Source organism: Panthera onca, chromosome B2, assembly GCF_046562875.1.
Source record: "Panthera onca isolate mPanOnc1 chromosome B2, mPanOnc1 haplotype 2, whole genome shotgun sequence".
NCBI lineage: Eukaryota > Metazoa > Chordata > Mammalia > Carnivora > Felidae > Panthera > Panthera onca.
In genome coordinates this window covers 32,287,937-32,309,474 of record NC_138343.1, presented here as the reverse complement: position 1 = coordinate 32,309,474, position 21,538 = coordinate 32,287,937, and the positions used below count along the sequence as shown (strand labels likewise).

Genomic DNA, 21,538 nt, shown 5'->3' with positions numbered 1-21,538 from the left:
AGTGTGGGATTCAGGGAGCTCAGAGACAGGATGGCCCAGCCTGGAGACTCCCATCAGCCCCCAGGCACATGGCACCTACTCACCTGGGCACAAAGGAGTCAGTTTTCTGCAAGGTGGTGGGGTCCAGCTCAAAGAGGGAGGCAATGTCGTTGCCATGGGGCACAGCCACCAAGCGGTACTTGATCTTCTCCCCAGCGTTCCGGCGACCTGCACGACCCTGAACACCCTGGGGTGAGGACCCCCACTCAGGCAGAGGCCCCTCCCTCCTCTCAGGCACCCTGAAACCACCTGGGGTTCCACCTGAGAGGCCTTCTCCCTCCAGCTCACCTCCCAGGGTTTCACGGCCACCCTCCCGTGGTCCCTCTTCCCCAGGCCCCAGAGCCCTACTTTGGTCCTCACCATTCCTGCCGCCTTGGACTCACAGGTATCGCCTTTGTAACTGGGGTTCTCCTGGACAGAGACATGAGATGGGGAAGGCTATCGGACACTGAGCTATGCTCACATGACCCCAAAACAAGGTCCACCCCAAAATAGCCCCCACCCTCCCAGGGGCACCCACCCCAGCACTTAAACCCAAGTCACTCGTGAAGAAGCCACCAATGAGAGCCCCAGGCCTTGCCCTTCATTCCCCTCTCCGTGGACACCCACAGATGAACACACACACACACACACACACACACACACACACACACACACAAATGCTCCAATATAACCAGCCTGCATATTCTGGACAGACATGAATGTGGAATGTAAGTTATACAAGGGCTGGGGATTTGGCTCACCGTTGTATCCCCAGGGCCTAGACTAGCTCCTGGCACATAGCAGAGGCACAGTAATACTCATTAGTATTACTAATATAATTACTAATAGTAATAATAATTACTAATATAATACGTATATACTCATATAATACTCAATTATATACATTCATGCACTTACTTGATAGTATTTGTTAAATGCAAGAGTGCAGATAAACCAGTGTCCACAGTCACGTGTGTCTGTGTGTGCAGACGTGCAACAGGCACACACGCTCACACATGCCCACATGCACACACACCCTGAGCCCCCAGGATGCCCCCCTCTCCCTCCCCACTCACCTCGGCAGCCAGGTAGTTGCCCGTGGCCAGGTGCTTGAAGCGATACAGGCCATTCCAGTGACCGGCTCCTCCACGGCAGGGGTCATGGTGGACCACCTGAGGGGTGCAGGGGTGAGGCAGGAAGGAGGACTGGCTAGGGAGGGGTGACCCTGGGGAGGCCTGGAGGAGTTTACTCTGGACGCCTGGAGAGCTCTGGGTGAGTGGCGCCTGGACACCCCACCCCCACCCCAGCTCTACCCTCCAGGGGGATGGGGGAAGAAGGGGGGAGCCCAGGGCTGGGTCCTGGGTAAGACACAAGCTCTGACCTCCACTTCCCAGAGGGCATTGGAGCTGGTGGCCGAGGTGGCGGACTGGCGCAGCGTGGTGCGCAGGAACACCTGCAGCTTGCCCTTGTACTCGTCACACGTCAGGAACTTCTCCTGCTCCGCATGGAACAGCCGCACCACGTCTCCCTGTAGGTGTGGGTCACGGGCTCAGGACGGCCGGCCCCACCTGCGTCAGATGCAGGAGCGGCTGGCCGGGCCCCCGTGGCTCCTCCCAGAGCCAGCAAGCAGAGGGTGAGATGTGTACTGGGCCCCACCGGCGGGTGGCCGGGGCCAGGGGCTGGCCCCTCAGCCGGGCGCTCTGCCCAGATCCCAAATCCAGGATGTCCAGATGACTGGGGCGGGCCAGGCTCTTATCCAGAGCCTTCCCCAGCTTCCTATGTCAAACCCAGCCTTGACTGTCTCCTTCCCAGATTTATATCTCTAGAAACCCCACCTGACCTCTAAAGGCCAATCTCAAGTCACCCCCTCAATGAAGGCAGGAGGGATGTCACCTTCTGGGGCCCTTCTAGGCCCATGGCTGTACCTCCCTAGGGCCCTTTCTGCCCGAACATGGGTAGTTCTTGCCCATTTCTTCTGCTCCCACAGGACTAGAACAGCTGGCTTATTCATCTCCGAAGCTTTGGACACAGACACCAACTTTGGGTCCTGGCTCTGCTTCACAAGCTGTGCGACCTTGGATAAGTTCCCTAACATCTCCAAGCCTCAGTTTCCTCTCGTGTACAACGGGACTACTATGACCTCCTTGCAGAGATTACGAGGATTATAATTTGTATAATGGAGTCACGCTGCGCGCTTAGCACGTGCCAGCCTCTGCGTGCCCACCTCACGTGGACTTTCTCACCTCCTCCTCACACTGACTGCCTGGGTACATACATCGCTATCCCCACCCTACAGGTGGAGGGGCTCAGGCACGGAGAAGGTAAGTGTCCTGCCGAGGGTCACAGAGCTAGTGACAAATGGGACATGAATCCGTGCTGCAGCTCCAGAGCCCTTATCTTTCCACCTCACTTCCTCCGGCAGCGAACCTACAATCAGCGGGTCGTCTATTACCGTCTAGTAATATTATATCTATTACTCCAACCACCAGTTGCGACCACTAACAGCATTATCTGGCTTCCCTACCACTGCGCTGGACACAAAGTTCTCAGCTAACACCTGTGGAGTGAACACACGAGTGAGTAACTAGACACAGATTATGCGAGTTGCTTTGGCGGAACCTTGTGACCCTTGTATCCACGAGGCGCAGGGTTGAGAACAAAAAAAAGGGGTGGATTTTGCACACTCAGATCTCACTTCCAGGTTGCCTGGCACTAACATCAAAGCCATGACAGATTCACCGAAGCCAGTCCAGGCAGCACCACGGGGTTCGACCTGATGATGGTGCTTCATTTTCTCAGTGTCACACAGATTGGGGGTTGGAATGTATAATCGGAGAAGGCTTCTGGGAGGAGGTGGCACACAGGCTGAGGCTTGACTGATATGTGGATGACGCGCAGGCTTCAGGGAGAGACAGAAAGGCATTTGAACAGAGCGTGGGTGAACTGGAAAGAGCCTGGGAGATGGGAGAGGGAGAGTGATAGGCTGAGGCAGCCTGAGGGGGGCAGGAAAGTCTGATGGAGCAGCCTGGCTGGGAACGGAGGGTCAAGGGAGCCACTGCAGGCTTCTATGCAGGGGAAGATGCAGGGAACACAGGGCAGCCTCCTTAGGGGGCTGCTCTCGGGCCTATCCCCTGTCCCTTTAACAGATATCATGGTCAGATGCCTGCCAACTCCCCTAGCTGAGGAGCCCCACCCTCTTTGCTACCCCCATATCTGCCCCTCCCAACTGCCCCTCCACATACAACCCACACCCCAGTAGGCTGGTTTCATCCCCTGAAGCCCCACTTGAACCTCTGGATGCCTGGTTTTCAGGGCTTGCCTAATGGTGTCTCCAGCCCTCTTTCCCCCTTGCTCTGGTCCCTCCCTAAGTCGTTGCCGCAGTGTTTCCCAGCAGTACTGTGTGCCCTCCAAGCCTGTCTGGAATCGGGGCACAGGCCCTGACTCAGCAGCCTCAGGCCCTTGCCCAAGAGGGCATAGGGCAAAGTGCAGGGCGCCTGGCTTGGATCCATGGAGCAGGCGTGGGGGAGGAAACAGAGTGCTCAAAGGATCTGGCTCTCCAAGGTGAGGGAATGGGGACCCCTATCCACTGACACACTCTTAGCAAGAGGAAAAATCGAGGCTTGCCAGGATCCAGAAAAGATGGAGACTGAGGCTGGGAGGCTAGAAACAAAAGATGGGGTGGTCCGGTTCGTGGCGGTGGGGGGAGGTGGGGGACGGAGGGGAGGGCCTGACAGAGAGCAGGGCTGGGTAAGGGTAGATGAGGGAAAGCAGAAAGGGGGACCTTCAGGGCCGGTCTGGGCAGCCGGCAGGCAGGTGGCAGTGGGCAGTGGGCTCCCAGTCCTTACCCCTTTCAACACCTCCTCCAGGTGGTCTCGGAACTGCATGAACAGGTTGATCTTCCAGCTGGTGTTGCAGTTCACAGAGTTGACCTGGGGAAGGGCAGAGAGAACCCTGATGCCAGGCGGACCGCCAGCAGTTGGAGAGTGGGGCATGAAAGGCCCAGTGAGGGGGTGGGGGGAGGACCAGCCCAGCTCCCATCAGAGCACAGAGAGAAGGTGTCTTCTCGAAGCCAGGGCCCCCAGGCCCCAGCCAGCTGCCCTGGGGCTGCCAGCCTGTGGGGCGAAGAATGGGACAGACGTAGAGAGACCCAGCTCGCCCAGCTGGCCAGATGGGACTGGAGGAAAAGACCATGGTGGGGAGGGGCCCTTCTGTGCCCTCAAGGATGTTCAGACGCCCTTCCACTGCGGGCTGGCCCCACCACCTCACTCACCTCCTTGCAGCCAGCGTTGTCACTAAGCTCATAATTGCTGGCATGCAGAGGCTGCCCGGCGTTGACAGGATTCAGGATCACCTTGTCCCCCACCACCACCTATGGGGACAGGCGGAACAGGGTGAAGGTGGGAAGAGCCAGGCCTCCAGGCCTCTCCCTGGTCTCAGTCTGCCCTTCTGAGAAACGGGCACGACCTCATCCAGTCCCCACATCAAAGACCCTGTTGAAGCCCCTCTGGTGCTGTGGCCCGCACCTCCCACCAGGACCCTCCAGCAGAGCCCTGTCCTTACATTGTCCCCGTTGCTCCGCAGCTTCCAGAAGGGCTGGATGAAGAGCCAGGAGCCCTCGTTGCCTGTTGCATCCAGTGTCACCCGCATGGCATTCTTCTCCAGCAGGGCCGGCAGCCGCTTGTTCACTGTCAAGTACTTGTTGCTCTTCATGTGCAGGAGCTGGGGGGCAGGCAGGGTGCAAGTGAGGTCACCGGGCCCCAGGGGGCCAGCCCATCGAGGACGGGGACTCTGGGCGGCCCACTGGACCTTGGTCACAGCTGGACACACATACAGTGTCAGATACACAGACATAAACACACGAATTGAGACACGTGCAGTCACTCACGCGCACGCGCGCACACACACACACACACACACACACACACACACACACACACTGTCAGGAGCCTAGGTGAACACAAAAACAGCTAGCATTTCTGAATCCTTCCCATGTATTCATTCCCGTAACCTTACAACTACCAAAAGGGAAGTAATATCATTGGCCTGATTTTGCAGATGGGGAAACAAAGGCACCGGGAAGTTAAGTAACTTGCCTGCGGTCACAGAGCCAAGATTTGAACTCAGACCATAAGGCTCCAGTGGCCGGTGACCACTGTGCTGGAAACACACCCACGGACACAGCTACTCAGGCCACACAGAAACAGGCACACCCAGAAGCAGATATGCAGTCACAGTGACACGCCCCAGAGGGCATGTCAGCTGGCACCCCTCTCCCCAACGCCAGCCCAGCCTCTTCAGGGGGGGATGCAGGTGGGTCTCACCTGGATGACACTGCCATACTTCACGACGTCCCCGTGCACCTTCTTGTTCTCCGTGTCATTCTGCTTCTGCTCCATCTGGGCTGCGTGCTGCACAGACACACGCAGAGGTGGAACGCAGGCTCGGAAGCCGGCTCCTGGAGGGCCACATCCGCCCCCCCCCACGCACAGGTGTGCACACACACACACAGCTTCTGGCACTGTACCCAGTGACCCCCCCCCCCCCCCCACCCAGAGGCCATCTAGCCCATTCCCTCCGCAGGTGATGAGGGACTGAGACTCAGAATGCAGAGGGGCAGCCTGAGGTCAGACAGCCTGCAGCCGAGGGACCCGAACCCCGATCCCCTGCCCCCTCCCCCCATCTGGAGGAGGCATGCCAGCAGGCCCTTGAACTCCCTGTGCCGTCTGACACTGCCAGCAGACAACCTAAGCTGTGCCTCACTACCCCCAACTCAGCCGATTCCTGATGCCCCCATCACGGGACCCCTCCCCCAGCCCAAAAACCTGACAGACGCGCCTGGCGCTACTTCCTCCGCCTCCTTCCCATCCCCCTCCACCCCACTCCTCTATGATCCTCCCTCCCAAAACTGTGTGTGCTCCTAGCCACTGTCTTCACTGGTGGCCCAGATCCAACTCTGACAGATCCAACGCCAAGGGCCTTGAGGCTTTGGCTGGCTTCCCATTAAGGACACGTTTTTAGGCAGTTCTGTCACATTAGACTGGAGGCTGCTTAAGGATAGGCACTGTCTCCTCCATCAGATTGGGGGGTCCTAGACAGGGCTAGACAGGGTCCTAGACAGGGCTCTGTCTCCTCCATCAGACTGGCACTCCCTGAAAGCACTGGCCCTTCTACCCGGTTCTCCTCCTCAGTCCCTTCAGCCAGGCCTCACAACGGAGGCTGGGGCAAGGGTGGCTGTTAGGGAAACTGGCCGTATACCACATGATTTCCCATAAACCCACAGTGTGACTACACGTGTGTGTGTGTGTCTGTGTACGTGTAAATGCCCGACACCCAGGCCAGATCCCCGGTTCAGCCTCTGCGTGTGTCGCAGCAGCAAGGAAGCCTGTGACAGCCCCCAGCCCAGGAAGAAAGATGGGTTATCTGTAACAGACCTCAGGCAGCCCACCCTCAGCCCCCTCTTTCCAGCCCAGTTCATAGCTATGGGGTGAAGCCCACTCTTCCCCCATTTTACACCCACCTCCTCAAGGAAGGGGACACAGGGAAGCAAGGTCTACAGGACAGGGGCTGGGACACCAGACCTGAGGGAGGGTCTCAGAAACAGAGTGCCAAGCTGCTGACCACAGCCAAAGCCTCGTACTCTCTCTTTCATGGGGACTGGGCCCTGAGGTCTGTCCGGAGGGGACTGCTAGGATGTCAACTGAGCCACTGCCCCCAAGAGGTCCATGAGCAACCACCAGGCCTCTGCACTGTGCACTGTCCCTGTGTCCAACAAAACCAAGGTGAGTCAGAGACCTGAGGGCCGTTCAGACCCTACTACAAACTCACAGGATGAAAGCACGGACTGCCCAGCCCCCTCTAATGGTCCCAGGACCCAGCTCTATAAAATGAGGAAGGAGGTTAAGACTGGTTTTCAAATCAGGTTCCCTGGAGCCACTGTCGCCAGGGGCTACTGGTAACTCCAGATACAGTTGTACAGGTTGTTCACTGCACTATGGCATCCAGCTGAAGGGCTGGGTGGAAGCTGAAATCCAGTCCACCTTTCACTCACTGAGCCATGTGCCCAGGGCATCAGGGCTATGCCAGCCTGGAGGAAGGAGCACCTTCTTCTAACTGGCACAAAGGGTCATATAGACAAGTGGATCACTGGGAAGGCACTCTACTTCCTCTCTCTTACCTCATTCACACCCACACATACCAATCTCTTGCATCCTGGGGTTTCCCACTCAGCCACAGGGCCCCTCTTGGCTCTGATGGGCAGCGGCCCCCGTGTGTGCACCCGGATTCCTGAGGCACATACACAGGTGCATGCCTGTGCACATACACACCTGTAACTTTTGGAGCAGCACCACGTCAGCGATCTTCTCCTTGTCCTGCTTCGTCTGTTTGGCCTTCCAGTACTGCTTCTGGGCCGAGTAGCGGTTCATGGGACACACCTTGAAGAGGCAGTCTGTGGTGGGGCAGGCCAAGGGAGGGAGATCAGTTCATGGAGGGCTCAGCCTACAGCCCCACCCCCCAAATTCCACCTCCACTCTCCCCACCCTCCTGCCCCACTGGGATGGAGAGGTAGTGGTAAGAAGGACCCAGAAGAAGTTGGGGCAGGTGTGAAAGCAGGATCCCAGCTGGGAGGCAGACGCAGGCCCTCTTCCCCACAGGAGATTTATCAGAGGCTCCCAGGCCCGCACCCCATGCCCTGTCTGTGCCAGCTTTTGTGGACATTGGTGGCTGACAGTTCATACCTGCATCCTCCTCTGGCCCACTGCCATCTTGCCCACAGATGCCTGGGAAGTTGCATCCCTCTCCCTCCCCACCCCCAGGAGCAGCTGGCACAGGCACAGGATAGTCTGGCCTCTGGAGATGACTGTCCGCAGTGCTGGTCACTCCCCAGCTCCCTGTACGATCCGGCTGACGCTTCTATTTGGCCTGAAACCACATCCTTGCTTGGCTCTTCCCTTGCCCTGAGTCAGTGAGGTCTCCCCTGAGACCCCTCTTCAATAATTCTTCCTGTCATAGGCTCTGCTTCCAGGGAACTTGACCTAAGACCTGCCCAATCAAAATTCCAGAAACAGGTTCATTTTTACTCTTTTTCTTTTGGAAAGCAGACGAAACACTTATGATTTTCATAAGCCCCCACTCCAGAGAGGGCGTCAGATTTTTCTATTTATCAAAAGGAAGCATGAGTTGAAAAATCCTATTCTAAAGTGTGGTGGGAGGGGATCGGGGATTCTGGGTCATGGTGACGTGCTGGCCCAGGCGGACGGACCCACCTGACAACAGCACAGGCTGTCCTGTGAGGCAGTGGGTGCCCCGTCACAGGAGGGAACCACACCCTGGACAAGGCGCTGGGCTTATGGTCTCTAAGACCCCTCTCACGCTGCAGTACTGGGCCTCTCCAGCCGCTTGGAGCCCAGGACAGGGATGGCTGTGCTGGAGAGCCCCTCAAGCCCTCTCATCTACCCTCCAAAGGAAGGCTAGGTGCCTGCTCTGGTCAAAGCTGGTCATCCAGCCCCCGGCAACTAAAAGCAAAACTGGATTTTCTATCTAGCCCACGAGCAGGCAGAGGCCCCCTGGTGCCATCAGGAAGAGAGACCGAGTGAGTCAAAGACAGAGGGAAGGAAAAAATGGCAATTCTCTTCGTAGATGGAGCCGCCAAGGCCTGCTCTGCCTAGCCCACCTTGGCACCACCAGCATGAGGGGGCATCACTTCTAGAAATAAGCGCTTAGTTTGTCGGAGAGAGTATGTCTTTACAAGGATCTGCTTAGCCCTACAGAAGAAGCTCATGTGTCACCACCTCCCAGAAGTCCTCCTGCTTCGTCAGGCTGGGTTGGAGCTCCCAGGGCTCCCCAGGTCCCCCGGTTACCACATCGATCGCACTGCCTTCTTAGAGGCCACTGGTGCCCAAGAGAAGTCAGAGAAGTGGAGCATACCAGGAATTGTTTTGGAAAATGGGAGGGTGGTTGTCCTGATAGAGGTAACAGCTGGCATTTAGTGGGCAGGACAGGGACGCTGGACACCTGCACCATAAAGACTGTCCGGCATGACTCCTGCCGAGAGTGTCCTGCCACACGTGTGCAGGTGGACAGCTGAGGACAGCACTCAGCCCAGAGTGGCCCACAGAAACACAAAGTACTTGTTGCACAGTTTTTAGCAAACACTGAATTTTTCAGGAATGCGACTCATTTCGAAACTGAGGGAATTTGTGTTGTTCTTTGTGTTGCTCAAACTTGACCAGGAGTTTCTTGCTGTTTCAGAGAATGCATCACGCTCATGGCCGTGCCAGATGCCTGCGTTTGTGGCTGCCGTCTTCATGATTCACAGGCAAGCTCTGACTTCTTCCTTCGGTCTTCTAGTTGTGCCCAACATCGACTTCTAAAACATGTATTACTATATTATAAATTGTTTTCCTTTTATGTCTCTTTTTTATCACACTTAGGGCATTAGGCTGGCCTCGCTCCCTCCCCCCAGCTCCAAGCTCAGTCAGATCCGGGCCCTGGACCCCCCATTTTACGTTACATAAATATAGACATGCATAGATTGTATTATTTTTGAATTCCACTTAATAATATTAAAGGGGGTTCTGGATCTGACAGGCTCATCTGCAGGCTGGCAGGGCCACGTGTCCTTCCCCGTGTCTCCAGCACCAGGTCAGGTCTCAGAGAATATCTGCCAGATGAACACAGGAATCTAGAAATGAGTCCCTCACGTGGATGAGGTGGGGCCTGAATCTATAGCCTAGAAGGGAGGAAAGGGATGGGGCGCTCAAGTGGAGGGAATGAAAAGAGAGTGCCGGAGGAGGCGGTGAAGTGACAGCAGCCAGTCACACTTGGGGTCGGGCAAACTGAGACAGGAGGGGGCCGGCCAGGGCCCGGAGTCTGAGTGAGCCTGGAGCCCACGGGTCTTGGCGGTCATGAGCTCCCTGGTCTCCCCACCACCCCCTCCCACTCCCAATCCAGAACAGAGAACAGAAGGAAAGACAGATGCTGCCCCAGGTCGCCCTACAGCAGAGGGGCTCAAGCCTTTCTGAACTGACTCGCCTACGAAATACATTCTCGGATCACCACTTTGTGAAACCACATGGGGACTTCTGTCCCTGGTAATAGGGGCAGGCTGTGACAGGGCAGGGCTGAGAACCGTCATTATCATGTTTTTTGGACCAACCCAACCAGAAAACAACTAAAGCAACCAGGTTTTTCAAATGGATATTATTTTAAGACTTCTTAAAGAACTGACAAAACAGTGAAGAATTATTGGGCCCGATCAAAGGGAAGTTCGAACAGAAGATCAAAGGGAAGTTCGAGAGATACAGAAACACCCAAGCTACTTTCGCCCTGAGGATATTTGTTGATTCCAGAAAACACGGGCTTTTATTTGGATGACTCCATCAGGTGACAGGAACAGAAATCCAAGCCCGGGCCCATGGAAGATGGGAGTCTAATAGGCGACCCTCCACTCAGGAAGCTAAGACCCCAAAGGGCTACACCCAGGTGAAAAGAGCTCCTTCCAGCAATGAGAGCCCTGTTGGAATCCCCTGGATGGTGCAAGAAACCCGAAATTCGTGCCTGGCTTTAGGCGGTCTCGGATGGGTGGAGCCCCAGGAGTCCGGTAACAGGATATGCACACCCTCTCTGGAGGAAGGTAACTTCCTCCTGGTCCACAACGACTCATACCAAATCTTTCAATTTTTTTAAGCGTTTATTTATTTTCAAGAGAGAGAGAAACAGAGCGCACATGGGGGAGGGGCAGAGAGAGAGAGGGACACACAGAATCCAAAGCAAGCTCCAGGCTCTGAGCTGCCAGCACAGAGCCCGACATGGGGCTCAAACCTGAGCCGAAGTTGGATGCTCAACCGACTGAGCCACCGAGGCACTCCGTACCAAATTTTTCAAATGCAACATCCAGTGTACAGTGAAAAACAACCAGGAACTCTTGGGAACTAGATGTCATGAGAGAGAACCAACCCACAAAACAGACAGTAGAAACAGACGTTGAAGAGACTTCAAACGCAGGCATCCGTAGAACAGATACACCTACCCTGCCTAAATCCACAAAAGCCTAAGGGATCCTTAGAAGGGGAAACTGTACAAAGTAACATCACAGGCTGAGAAAGAACCAGACAGAATCTCTAGAAATAAAAAAGCTTCAACAACCACACTTAAAACTCACTTAAGTATTTAACAGGGGAACAGGAGCTTAGGCAGGGCTGAAGGAAGAATTAATGAGACATTAACAACTCTTACTACCACGCATTCTATCCAATTCTTTAAAGGATGGTTGAGTCCCATTGAAGGGACTTCACAGTCCACTAATGGGTCAGAGCCCATGGCTGAATGAAGCACACTGCCCTGGAGCATCCCAGGAGTGGGAGGAAGCCAGCACTGATCCCTCCCTGCTCCCAACTCTTTCATCTCTGTCTTGGAAACTGACTACCTAGAACTTGTCAAATGTGCCTTTTTCTCTCACACAGATGGTCCCTTAGAGCCTTGCCCGTAATACACGTCAGAAGATGCTTGTTGAATGAATAAATGACTTGAGTCCTCTAAAATATTTGTGGCTCACCTCTCTGCGCACCTCCATGCTTTTACAATGTTGTGCTTTCTTGCCCAGAGGCAGCCCTGTCAGAACCCCAGAAGAGGCCAGAACCCTTCTTCTCACCAAACCACAGGGCAGAAGGGCAGTGAGGAGGAAGAGTGGGATGGGAGTGGGGAGACCGGGCTCACACGGGAGCTGCAGCCTCAAAGGCCAAGAGATAAGTCTGGGTCCGGGCAGGTTTCCAACAGTAAGGGCTGCGTGTGCTGGGGGACACATGCTCGCAGCGGAGGGGGCACCACTGCCTGTGAGGCTGCAGACAAGAGGATGTTCACCTAGTAAACAAAGTCAACTGACCTTCCCTGAAACTAAGGTATGTAACACTCCAAAAGCCACTGCCACTGGGGGAGCTTTAAAAAATACAAACTCCTTTGGGGCGCCTGGGTGGCTCAGTCAGTTAGGCATCTGACTCCGGGTTTGGGCTCAGGTCATGATCTCGCGGTCTGTGAGTTCGAGCCCTGCGTCAGACTCTGCGCTGACAGTGTGGAGCCTGCTTGGGATTCTCTCTCTCCCTCTCTCTGCCCCTCCCCTGCCCATACTCTCTCTCTCTCTCTCAAAATAGTAAACATTAAAACAAAATTTTTTAAATACAAACTCCCAGGTCCCCTGTAGATTCAGCAGGTTGGGGCGAGGCCTGGGGATATGCATTTGTAAAGGCACCCCAACCCCAAATAGTCCTCCTGTTCCCACCAGGTTGAAAAGCACCAGTGCAGACGACTCGAGATGCGAACACAGCACAGGGAATAAAGTTCTACAGTCACAATAACATCTAAGCCTTGTGTAAATCACGTAAACATCTGCTTTTAATTCTTGTCAACGTTTAGACTCAACCTGTCGAACAAAACACGGAAGACTCCATGGGTGTGTACAGAAGAGAAGGCAAGGTCGTTCAGCCTTGATGTAAAACTGAAAGTGAGCCTGGCAGAGGAGGGAGGGGGCGGGGGGCAGCGCTGGGGTTGCTGGTGGCCGAGAAATGAAGGCGGACCCATGATCATCAGGTTTATGAAGGTGACAGTGGAGAATCGCAACAGGCTACCCTCAGGAGGATAGGGCAGAGGAAGTGGACGAGTGGCCCAGGGGAGCTAAATTCTCCTAGAATAAGCAAAACATTGAAAGACCTGGGAGCGACAGGGGAAACATCGAAGAGTTCAAAGGGACTGCCTTCCGAAGTGGCTGAGGAGGCATAACATGGTACAACCCAGTGGGGGGCAGCTGGCAGACTAGCAGCCCAGATGCCCCTGCCCCCGACTCAGCAGCCTCGCCACTGGTCCAGCCTTCAAAGAGCACACCTGCGTTTGCACAAAATGACAAGAGACAGGGGTCTTCGCTGCAGCACTGGCGGGAAAGCTGGAGATTAGGGATAGCCCAAGTGTCCATCGGAGGGGACTGGTTAAATACTTCCCAACAGAGCCGCATAATGGAATGCTCTGCAGGTGTAAGAGACAGAGGTCAGAACTTCGGACACACGCTACACGCCACACGTGCGTAAACCGTGAGGCCATTATGCTAAGTGAAAGAAGCCAGTCACAAAAGGACAAATACTGGGTAATTCCACTCATGTGGGTACTTCGAACAGTCAAATTTACAGAGTTGGAAAGCAGCACTGTGGCGGGGGGGGGGGGGGGGGGGCGGGTGGCAGTGGCGGTGGAGAACAGCTGGTGGTGGTGATTATTTAACAGGTTAGACTTTCAGTGTTCTGGGAAGAAAAGAGTTCTGAGGCCGGAAGGTGGTGATGGCTGTATAACAGTGAGAACGTGCTTAATGACACTTAACTGTACACTTAAAAATGGCTAAAGATGGGGAACTTTATGCTATGGATCTTTACCACGATGTAAAAATAAATACTTTTTTTAACGTTTAAAACTATGTAAGTAGGGGCGCCTGGGTGGCTCAGTCGGTTAAGCGGCCGACTTCGACTCAGGTCATGATCTCGCAGTCCTTGAGTTTGAGCCCCGCGTCGGGCTCTGTGCTGACAGCTCAGAGCCTGGAGCTGGTTTCAGATTCTGTGTCTCCCTCTCTCTGACCCTCCCCCGTTCATGCTCTGTCTCTCTGTCTCAAAAATAAATAAATAAACGTTAAAAAAGATTTTTTTTTAAATATGTAAGTAGTAGAAACACTATTTTCACACAGTTGTGGAGGATACAGAACAAAAATGAGTTGGTTTTTGTTTTGTTTGTTTCTTTTCAGAGTGTGGGGGGGGGGGCACGTGTGCGCGCACGCGCACTCGCAAGCACAAGTGGGGGAGGGGCAGAGAGAGCATGAGAAAGAATCTTCAGCAGGCTCTACGCCTAGCTCGGAGCCCGACACAGGGCTCGATCTCACAGCCCTGGGATCAGGAACGATCTGAGCCGAAATCAAAATTCAGACACTCAACCGAGTCACCCAGGCACCCAAAAATGAGTTTCTAAGTGGAAGAAAAAAACAGAGACATTTCAAGGTTTCTACATACTAATATGAAAAGGTCCCCAGTAGGATCCATAGTAAGATTTATAAAGTAAAAACAAAAAAACAGAATAGTGTATACAGAATGCTACCTTTATGTAAGAAAAGGGGGGAAATCCGAAGAGTGTATATGTTTGTATTTGACAAAGGAACCCTGGAGGACGCATAAGGAGCTCAGGAAAGTGGTCCCCTGAAGGGACCACAGTAGAGGAGCGAAGCAGGGGGAGAAGGCGGGTGGGAGCAGACTCTCTATGCCTATTTGTACAATGTTTTGATGTTTTCATATATGAATAAATTTCCTAGTCTGTTTTTCTATACCGTTGCCCCCAGAAAAGGGGGCAGAAGGTGAGTGAGGGTGAGGTGGGGGGGCAATGTTGCTTTCATCTTGAACCTGGAGCCTGTATTCGCATTACTTTTATAAAATGGGGGGGGAGGGAATAAGAACAAAATTTTAAGTGGCCAATAAACATATGAAAAGATGCTCCATCTCATTGGTAGTCAGAGGAACGCAAATTAAAACCGCAGTGAGATGCCATTTCACACCCAGCAGGCTGGAAGAAATTTAGTGGGACAGAACCAAGTGCAGCGAGAGGGGGGGTGGAAGCAGGGGGGGACGCACCCATAGTCTGGGGGGAGGGGTGTGAGCATGCACAGCCCTGCAGGAAGGCTCAGAAGAGCTCCCTTGCACCAGGTGTCCCCCACCTCGGGACACACCCAAGACACTGCTGCACATGAGCCCCAGGAGACGGGTATGGCAGTGCCCGCCGCAGCATGGCCGGCAGCTGCCAAAAGCCGGAAATGAGCTAAATGTCCATCAACAGGAGAACCGATAAGTGGATTGCAGTTTATTCACCCGATGGAATATTACATAGCAATTAACCAGATGAACTAAAGCCAAATGTGTCAACATGGAGAAACCTCAAAAACCATGCTGAATTAAAAATGTGCGGAAAGATTTTAATACGCGGGGTTATAAAGATGGGAAATCGTACCCTGTATCGTTCATGAATACAGCCCTACATATTAATAGCAAAAGTATAAAAACAGGCTCCTGAATGGTACACACCAATTTCTGATGAGTGTTTGCCTCTGGAGAGAGAGGGAGGAGAAAGGGATCAGGGGAAAAACCCAAAGGGCTTCAGCTACAGGCATAAGATGCTTTAAAAATGACAAAGTCTGAAATAAACGTGGCAAGAAGGATCTGACAGAGCTCTCTTGACTTTTGTGTAGAGTTGAAATATGTCTTAATAATAACAAAAATAACAATAAACTGGGCTTGGAAGGTGGGACAGGGAGAGCAGAGGCATAGCCTTGGGGGAGGTGGGGGGCCCCCAGCCATATAAGCACGGGGAGGTCACTTCATCAGCCTCTCCCCGACATGGGCTCCCCCCAGTCTGGGTGGGTAAGTGGGTAAGTGGCCACTACATACATTCCTGGGGTTGCCATAGCTAGGTATGTGGGCTCTGAGCTTCCCTAAGGTAGACTGGGAGACAAGAGCTCCCCAAGCCCTGTACCGGGTCTCCCCGTGCCCCCAAGTGGAAATGGAGATAGAAAAAGGGCTCACAGGAGAGAATTGCTCAGACCCCAGGCCCAGTCAGCAGTGTGAGACTCAGAGCAGCCATAACCCCAAGACCCCTATGGCAAAGCAAAGGTCAGGGAGGGTGGGCTGGCATGGGGTGCCCTACACATTGGGGCACCAGCAACCGGGGCCTCCCAGGGCCCTGCAGAGTCTGGAAAGAATTCCCAGAACGTGTTAGGGCTTGGAATGGCCTCAGAAGATGGCTAGAGCTGAAACCACAAACAAGAAGCCTATCAGGGACTGGTGGAGGCTGGTCGGGAGCTTCACTGGGCTTTGCCAGCCCGGCCTGGGGGCCTCCAGGGTCAGCATGTGAGGATAACCAAGCTTTTGGGGGAGAGAGGGAGAAACCAGAGTTCCCAGCAACAGTTGGGCCCTCCCAGGATGCTGTGACTGCACTTGTGGGGCCTCAGGAAACGGCCATCTCTGATGACATCTAGCCAACTTCTAACATGCCTGCCATGGCCCCCACACCCTTGCTGGGGACCTCCTTCCAGTGCCTTACAGGGTGTTTACAGGAGGGATGTGGAACCATGAGAACTAGGACTCCCAGGTTTGAGGCCAAGCTATGCTTTCCTCTTCTCCGGGCGTTAGTCTCAAAACTGAAGTAGTGGGAGGGGCCATGTCTCTTGTCCAAGTTCTCACACTCCCAACTACCTGCCAGCTATGGGGTGCACAGAGACCTGGTTCTGTCCCAAAGGTCGGCTCTTCTCAGGTTCAAATGGGGCCACAGGGAGTTCAGGGGGGCCTCTGCCTGCCTCATCAAGATACCCCGGGCCAGGACCTGGGGCAGAGAGGGCACGGAAGAAGCTGGAGGCTGAGTCCCCCCTTCCCCCTCTCTGAGCTGGCTGGGTGCAGTGAGGCCACAGGGACCACAGGGCAACCCCCAGATCTTGGGGAGGGCCCCACTCACAGGCTTTGGGAAAACGGAGAGGAAAAGAAAGGAGGGAGTAGTAGAGGAGGAAAAGAAAGTAGGGAGTTTTTTTGTTGCCAAAAATTGGCCCCAGACTCTGTCCACTGGAACTCCAGAGCAAATCTTCCTCGGCCACACCCACCTGCCTGCCACCACCTGTCACACCACAAAGCTGACTGCGCACACCTTCCCTTTTTGTTTCAGTGCCCTCCCTGCCCTGGCACAGCCCACCCTGGGGACCCTCACCCTTACTAACTTCCTCCCAAGAATTTACCTAAATCCCCCAGCTAGAGTAGAAATCTGCCCCTCCATGAGCCGCTCCAAAGCTCTCCTACCTCTGGCTCCAGGAAAGGCCCAGGCTCCATCACTACCCACTCTCAACCTTCAGGACCCAGGGGCAGGCATGGTCAGAGCTGGGCCTCCACAGGGGGCCCGCACCAGCACCCTGAAACCCCCAAAGCCCAGGCTCAATGCTTTTGAGGTTGGGTTCAACCTAGGGACTTTGGACGGGTTACAGCAACGGGAGCAGCCAGGCCTGAGAGAGGCAGCAGGAGTGGAAGGAAGCCTGAGGAGGGGCTGATGCCTGCATTTATTCCTCAGATGTGTACCAGGCACGCACTACGTGGCAGACGCTGCAGCCAGAACAGAGAACAAAACAACCAGAGATCCCTGCCCTGGTGGAGCTGACATTCTAGCTCCACAGACGATAAACACATAACTAGAATGCATGGGGCATGTCAGATTCACGCTGTAGAGAAAAGGAAAGCAGGGAAGGGAGATGAGGGGTGCTATTTGATACTGGGTGGTCAACGAATGCCCCACCAAGGATATGAGACCTGAAGCACAAGCCAGGTGAATATGCGGAGTAAGAACCTTCCAGGCAGAGGAACAGCAAGTACAAAGGTACGGCGGGGGGGGGGGGGGGGGGGGGGGGGATGCTTGGCTGATAAATATGAGGAACAGCAGGGAGGCGGTGTGGCTGGAGGGAATGAGAGGGGGGCAAGGGGTGGGGGATGAGGTGAGAGAGGCAGCGGGCAGAGTCTACGGTGGTGAGGAATGTCCAGTGCCAGAGGCAGTTCCCACATACCAGGGCACATCCTGGCCTAAGACCCCCAGACTCAGCCCCTACTCAGAGGCCCCGGTACAAGCAGAAGCAGAACAACACGTGTGGGGCCCTTCTTCCAGCTGGGAGGGCCCCCCTCTATCTCCTCCACCCTTCAATGGATGGGCAAGGCCCGGGCAGACAGACGGTCAAGGATGCCGCAGGATTATCTTAAACCCCGCTCGCCTCCCAGCATCCCCCTCAAGCACAATCCCAGCTAATCTCTCCCCAGAGGAGCAGCCACGTGGGCAGACCAGGCGGCAGCAGCCCGGCGTGTTCCTACCTGCTCCCACCCTGCCCACCACACCCAGGATCTGTCTGATTGTCGGTCTCAGCCTCACAGGTAATCACAACAATAACACTTTACCCTGGCTGGGCACGGTGACAGCAGGGTGTCATTTCATTCTCTCAGCGCCCTTGGGCCTGTGGGGCGGGCCTGAGGAGCCCACTGACCACGGAGGACACAGAGGTCCCGAGAGCAAAGGCCCTTGCCAAGGTCACTCAGCAGAGCGAGGTCTGGGCTCCACAAGCTCCCCTCGGGCGGGAGTCCTCCACAAGGCCCGGGCCTGGGGACACCGCCAGGGTCAGGAGCGGGGACCCAGAGATCACTGACTCCAATCCCCTCACCACGCGGATAAGGAGACTGCGTGCGGCACCCGGAAGGGCTCTCACCCTGGGCCTCCTAAAGCCGGGGGAAATTCTCTTCCCCTCCCCTGCTCCCTCAGAAAATGCCCAGTCATGCAAACAAAGAAGGCCTTGTGGCCGGTGGGGAGTTCGGGGGAGAACGGCTCCCAGCCAGATGTGGGTGTGCCCCTGAGAAGCGGGGTGTGGCCCCCCGGAAATGAAGGCAGAGGCTGTCTGCGCCGAGGTAGCAGCAGCACAGCCTGATGGGGGTTCCGCAGAGAGTAGTAGGAGGGCTGCAGGGCAGCTCCCGGACTAACCCGGCCCGTTGGGGCTGGATGGAGTTGAGTGAGTTCTGTCCCAGGGCCAAGACTCAGCAGCCTGGGAGGGAGGCTGGCGGCGAGAGCGGAGGTCTTACCTCGGAACTTCTTAGGGGGGTTGTCCAGGTCCCCTGCCGCGGGCTCCACCACACAGCGGTCATCCACCAACCTGAGGGACAAGGCAGCTCCATCAGCGGGACAGAAGAGACCATCTCCCCAGGCGTGCCTCCCTCAGGGCAGGGGATTCCAGGGCACTGGGGAGACCTCCAAAAAAACCTCTCCATCGCTGTCAACCGCCCCCCCCCTCACCATCAAGTCTTTCCCTTTCCCGGCACCGCTGTTAAAAGGCAAGGTCTTTTGGGGTGGGGATGGGGGGACCCCAGAAGAAGCACAGAGACACATCCAGCTCCCCGACCCTCCCACCCCCCACCCCTCACTTCACGGGGCTAGAGCTGTCTTGTAGGGGGTCTGTCTCCAGTCTGGGCTGTTGCACACTGCAGATATAAATCCTATGAAAGCCCTGAGTGAGACACTGCTGCCCAGACCTAAGGGACACTGGGCAGTGTAGGAAGGCAAGGGAAAAGGACCAACAGAGACACAAAGTCAGAGAAACTCAGAGAGGGAGGAAGGGAGAGACAGAGAGAGCAGAGCAGAAAAGATAGAGTCAGAAAAATAAGCAGGATACAAACAGAGACAGAGAGAGACTAGAGACAGATGGACAAATGGGAAAAGCTTATGAGACACCAAACTAGGAGGACCATCCTTTGGTCTCAAAGACAGGACAATGAACCTTGCACCTTCTCAACCTCAGTCAGGCCCCATTCCATACCCTCCCTTTTGGCCTATCCTGGGGCCTAAAATCTCTTAAGCCACAGCTGTGATTAATCCGGAATCTCTGGAGGACATCCATCCACCCACTTACTCATCCATCCATCTACCCACCCACTCATCTATCCATCTACCCATCCATCCAACTACCCACTCATCCATCCATCCATCTATCCATCCATCCATCCATCCATCTACCCACCCACTCATCTATCCATCTACCCATCCATCCAACTACCCACTCATCCATCCATCCATCTATCCATCCATCCATCCATCCATCCATCTACCCACCCACTCATCTATCCATCTACCCATCCATCCAACTACCCACTCATCCACCCATCCATCTATCCATCCATCCATCTACCCACCCACTCATCTATCCATCTACCCATCCATCCAACTACCCACTCATCCATCCATCCATCCGTCCATCCATCCATCCATCCACCCACCCACTCATCTATCCATCTACCCATCCATCCAACTACCCACTCATCCATCCATCCATCCATCCATCCATCCATCCATCCACCCACCCTCTCATCCATCCAACTACCCACTCATCCATCCATCCACCCATCCATCCATCCATCCATCCATCCATCTACCCACCCACTCATCTATCCATTTACCCATCCATCCAACTACCCACTTATACATCCATCCATCCATCCATCCATCCACCCACCTGTTCCTACATTTAAAATTATTCAATGCCATCCTAGCCTCTAGGATAAAGTGATGATGATGATCCATCATTTCAGAAGCCAGATCTTATCTCAGCATTTCACAACTGTTACCTCTGAATTCTCACCAACTTCCCCACAAGGGGCTATTCATTAACTCCATTTTACAGAGGAGGAAACTGAGTTTGAATGCAAAATAATTTGCCTGAAGTCACAGAGTTGATTCCAAAACCTCCTTCTCCTCCCCTCCTTAGGTTGGCTAACAAGGCCTTTTGTGGACTGACTCCACCCACTCCCTATCTGGCCTCACAACTTCTGCTCCAACCATGCTAAACCTCCAGTTGATCCCAAGGTCCCTGGAGCTCTCATCTCTACATAGGTGGTCCTGGAAGCCTGCAATGCCCTTCATGCCCAGCCCTCCCTGGCTCCCCACCAAGACCCAGGCCTAGCAGACCTCATTTATTCTTCCACCCTCGGCCCCTCTCTCTACTCTGTGAAACCTTCCTTGGCCAGTGCCCTCCCTCCCCCTGGGCCTCCTTCCCCCGTGTTCCCACAGCACCTGGTCCCGGTCTCTCCTGCTGCCATGCCTCTTCCTACTGCAACTGGTTGCCGTGTCTACACTATGGGTTCCTTGAGGACAGGACCCCAGTTTTTCCTTTGGCATCACCAGCACTTTGCACAGTGTGATCCATAAGAATAATAAAAGCAAGCAGGATTTTGTTTCTAATGTTTTCATATGTTATTTAATTTTCTAAATCTGCTTTATTATTATTTCCATTTGGTGGGCCGAGAAGCCAGAGCACAGAGAGGTAAATAATCTGGCCAGGAACATAGCAGCCAGCAAGCAGAAGGGCCGAGCTTTGAAGCCAGGCCGCTCAGTGTCAGAGTGGATGCTGTGCAGGACCTCACCATGATGGGGAGGGGAGAAGGCAGCTTGCTCTGTGAGGACCCCTTGGTCTTCTTCCCTCTCCCTAGCTCCCAGACTGGCTCAGGGCTTGGCCCTCTTTCCTCTTCCATCTGCACGCACACCCTTGGGCATCTCGGCCACATTCGTGGGCTCCAAAGACCACTTAGACACTCACCAATGACTCCCATATCCACCTCGCCCCCAAACTCCAGATCGCGGCTCTAACTGCCCACCCAACACCTCCACTTGGATGCCCATAGCACCTCACACTCAGCATGTTCAAAACTGAGCTCCTGGTCTGCCACCTGAACGTGCTCCTCTTAAAGTCCTCCCCATCTCAGTTGATGGCAACTCCGTCCTTCTGATTGGTTGGGCCAAAAACCTTGGACCAATCTCTGGCTCCTCTTCCACCCACGCTCACACCCAATCTGTGAGGAAACCTTGTGGGCTCTATCTTTAAGATACGTGCAGACTATGACCTCTTCTCATCACTGCCACCACCACCTGACCCAAACCACCACCCGCAGTCATC

General features: G+C 54.6%; 1 protein-coding gene across 3 annotated transcripts in view; it reads right to left on the bottom strand.

Annotated features, from left to right (window-relative positions):
- ITPR3 (inositol 1,4,5-trisphosphate receptor type 3) overlaps window positions 1–21,538 on the bottom strand; it is a 67,247-nt gene that overhangs the window by 32,362 nt on the left and 13,347 nt on the right. For 2 of the 3 annotated variants that reach the window (XM_078446830.2, XM_078446827.2), the window contains exons 2-11: window positions 18,678–18,748; window positions 7,347–7,468; window positions 5,343–5,429; window positions 4,582–4,740; window positions 4,292–4,390; window positions 3,867–3,950; window positions 1,403–1,549; window positions 1,098–1,193; window positions 400–450; window positions 84–226 (exon numbers count right to left, since the gene is read on the bottom strand). In XM_078446830.2, coding sequence (XP_078302956.1) covers window positions 84–226; window positions 400–450; window positions 1,098–1,193; window positions 1,403–1,549; window positions 3,867–3,950; window positions 4,292–4,390; window positions 4,582–4,740; window positions 5,343–5,429; window positions 7,347–7,468; window positions 18,678–18,748 — 1,059 coding nt within the window. The remainder of the gene's footprint in view (window positions 1–83; window positions 227–399; window positions 451–1,097; window positions 1,194–1,402; window positions 1,550–3,866; window positions 3,951–4,291; window positions 4,391–4,581; window positions 4,741–5,342; window positions 5,430–7,346; window positions 7,469–18,677; window positions 18,749–21,538) is intronic. The other variant, XM_078446829.2, reaches the window with a different exon arrangement.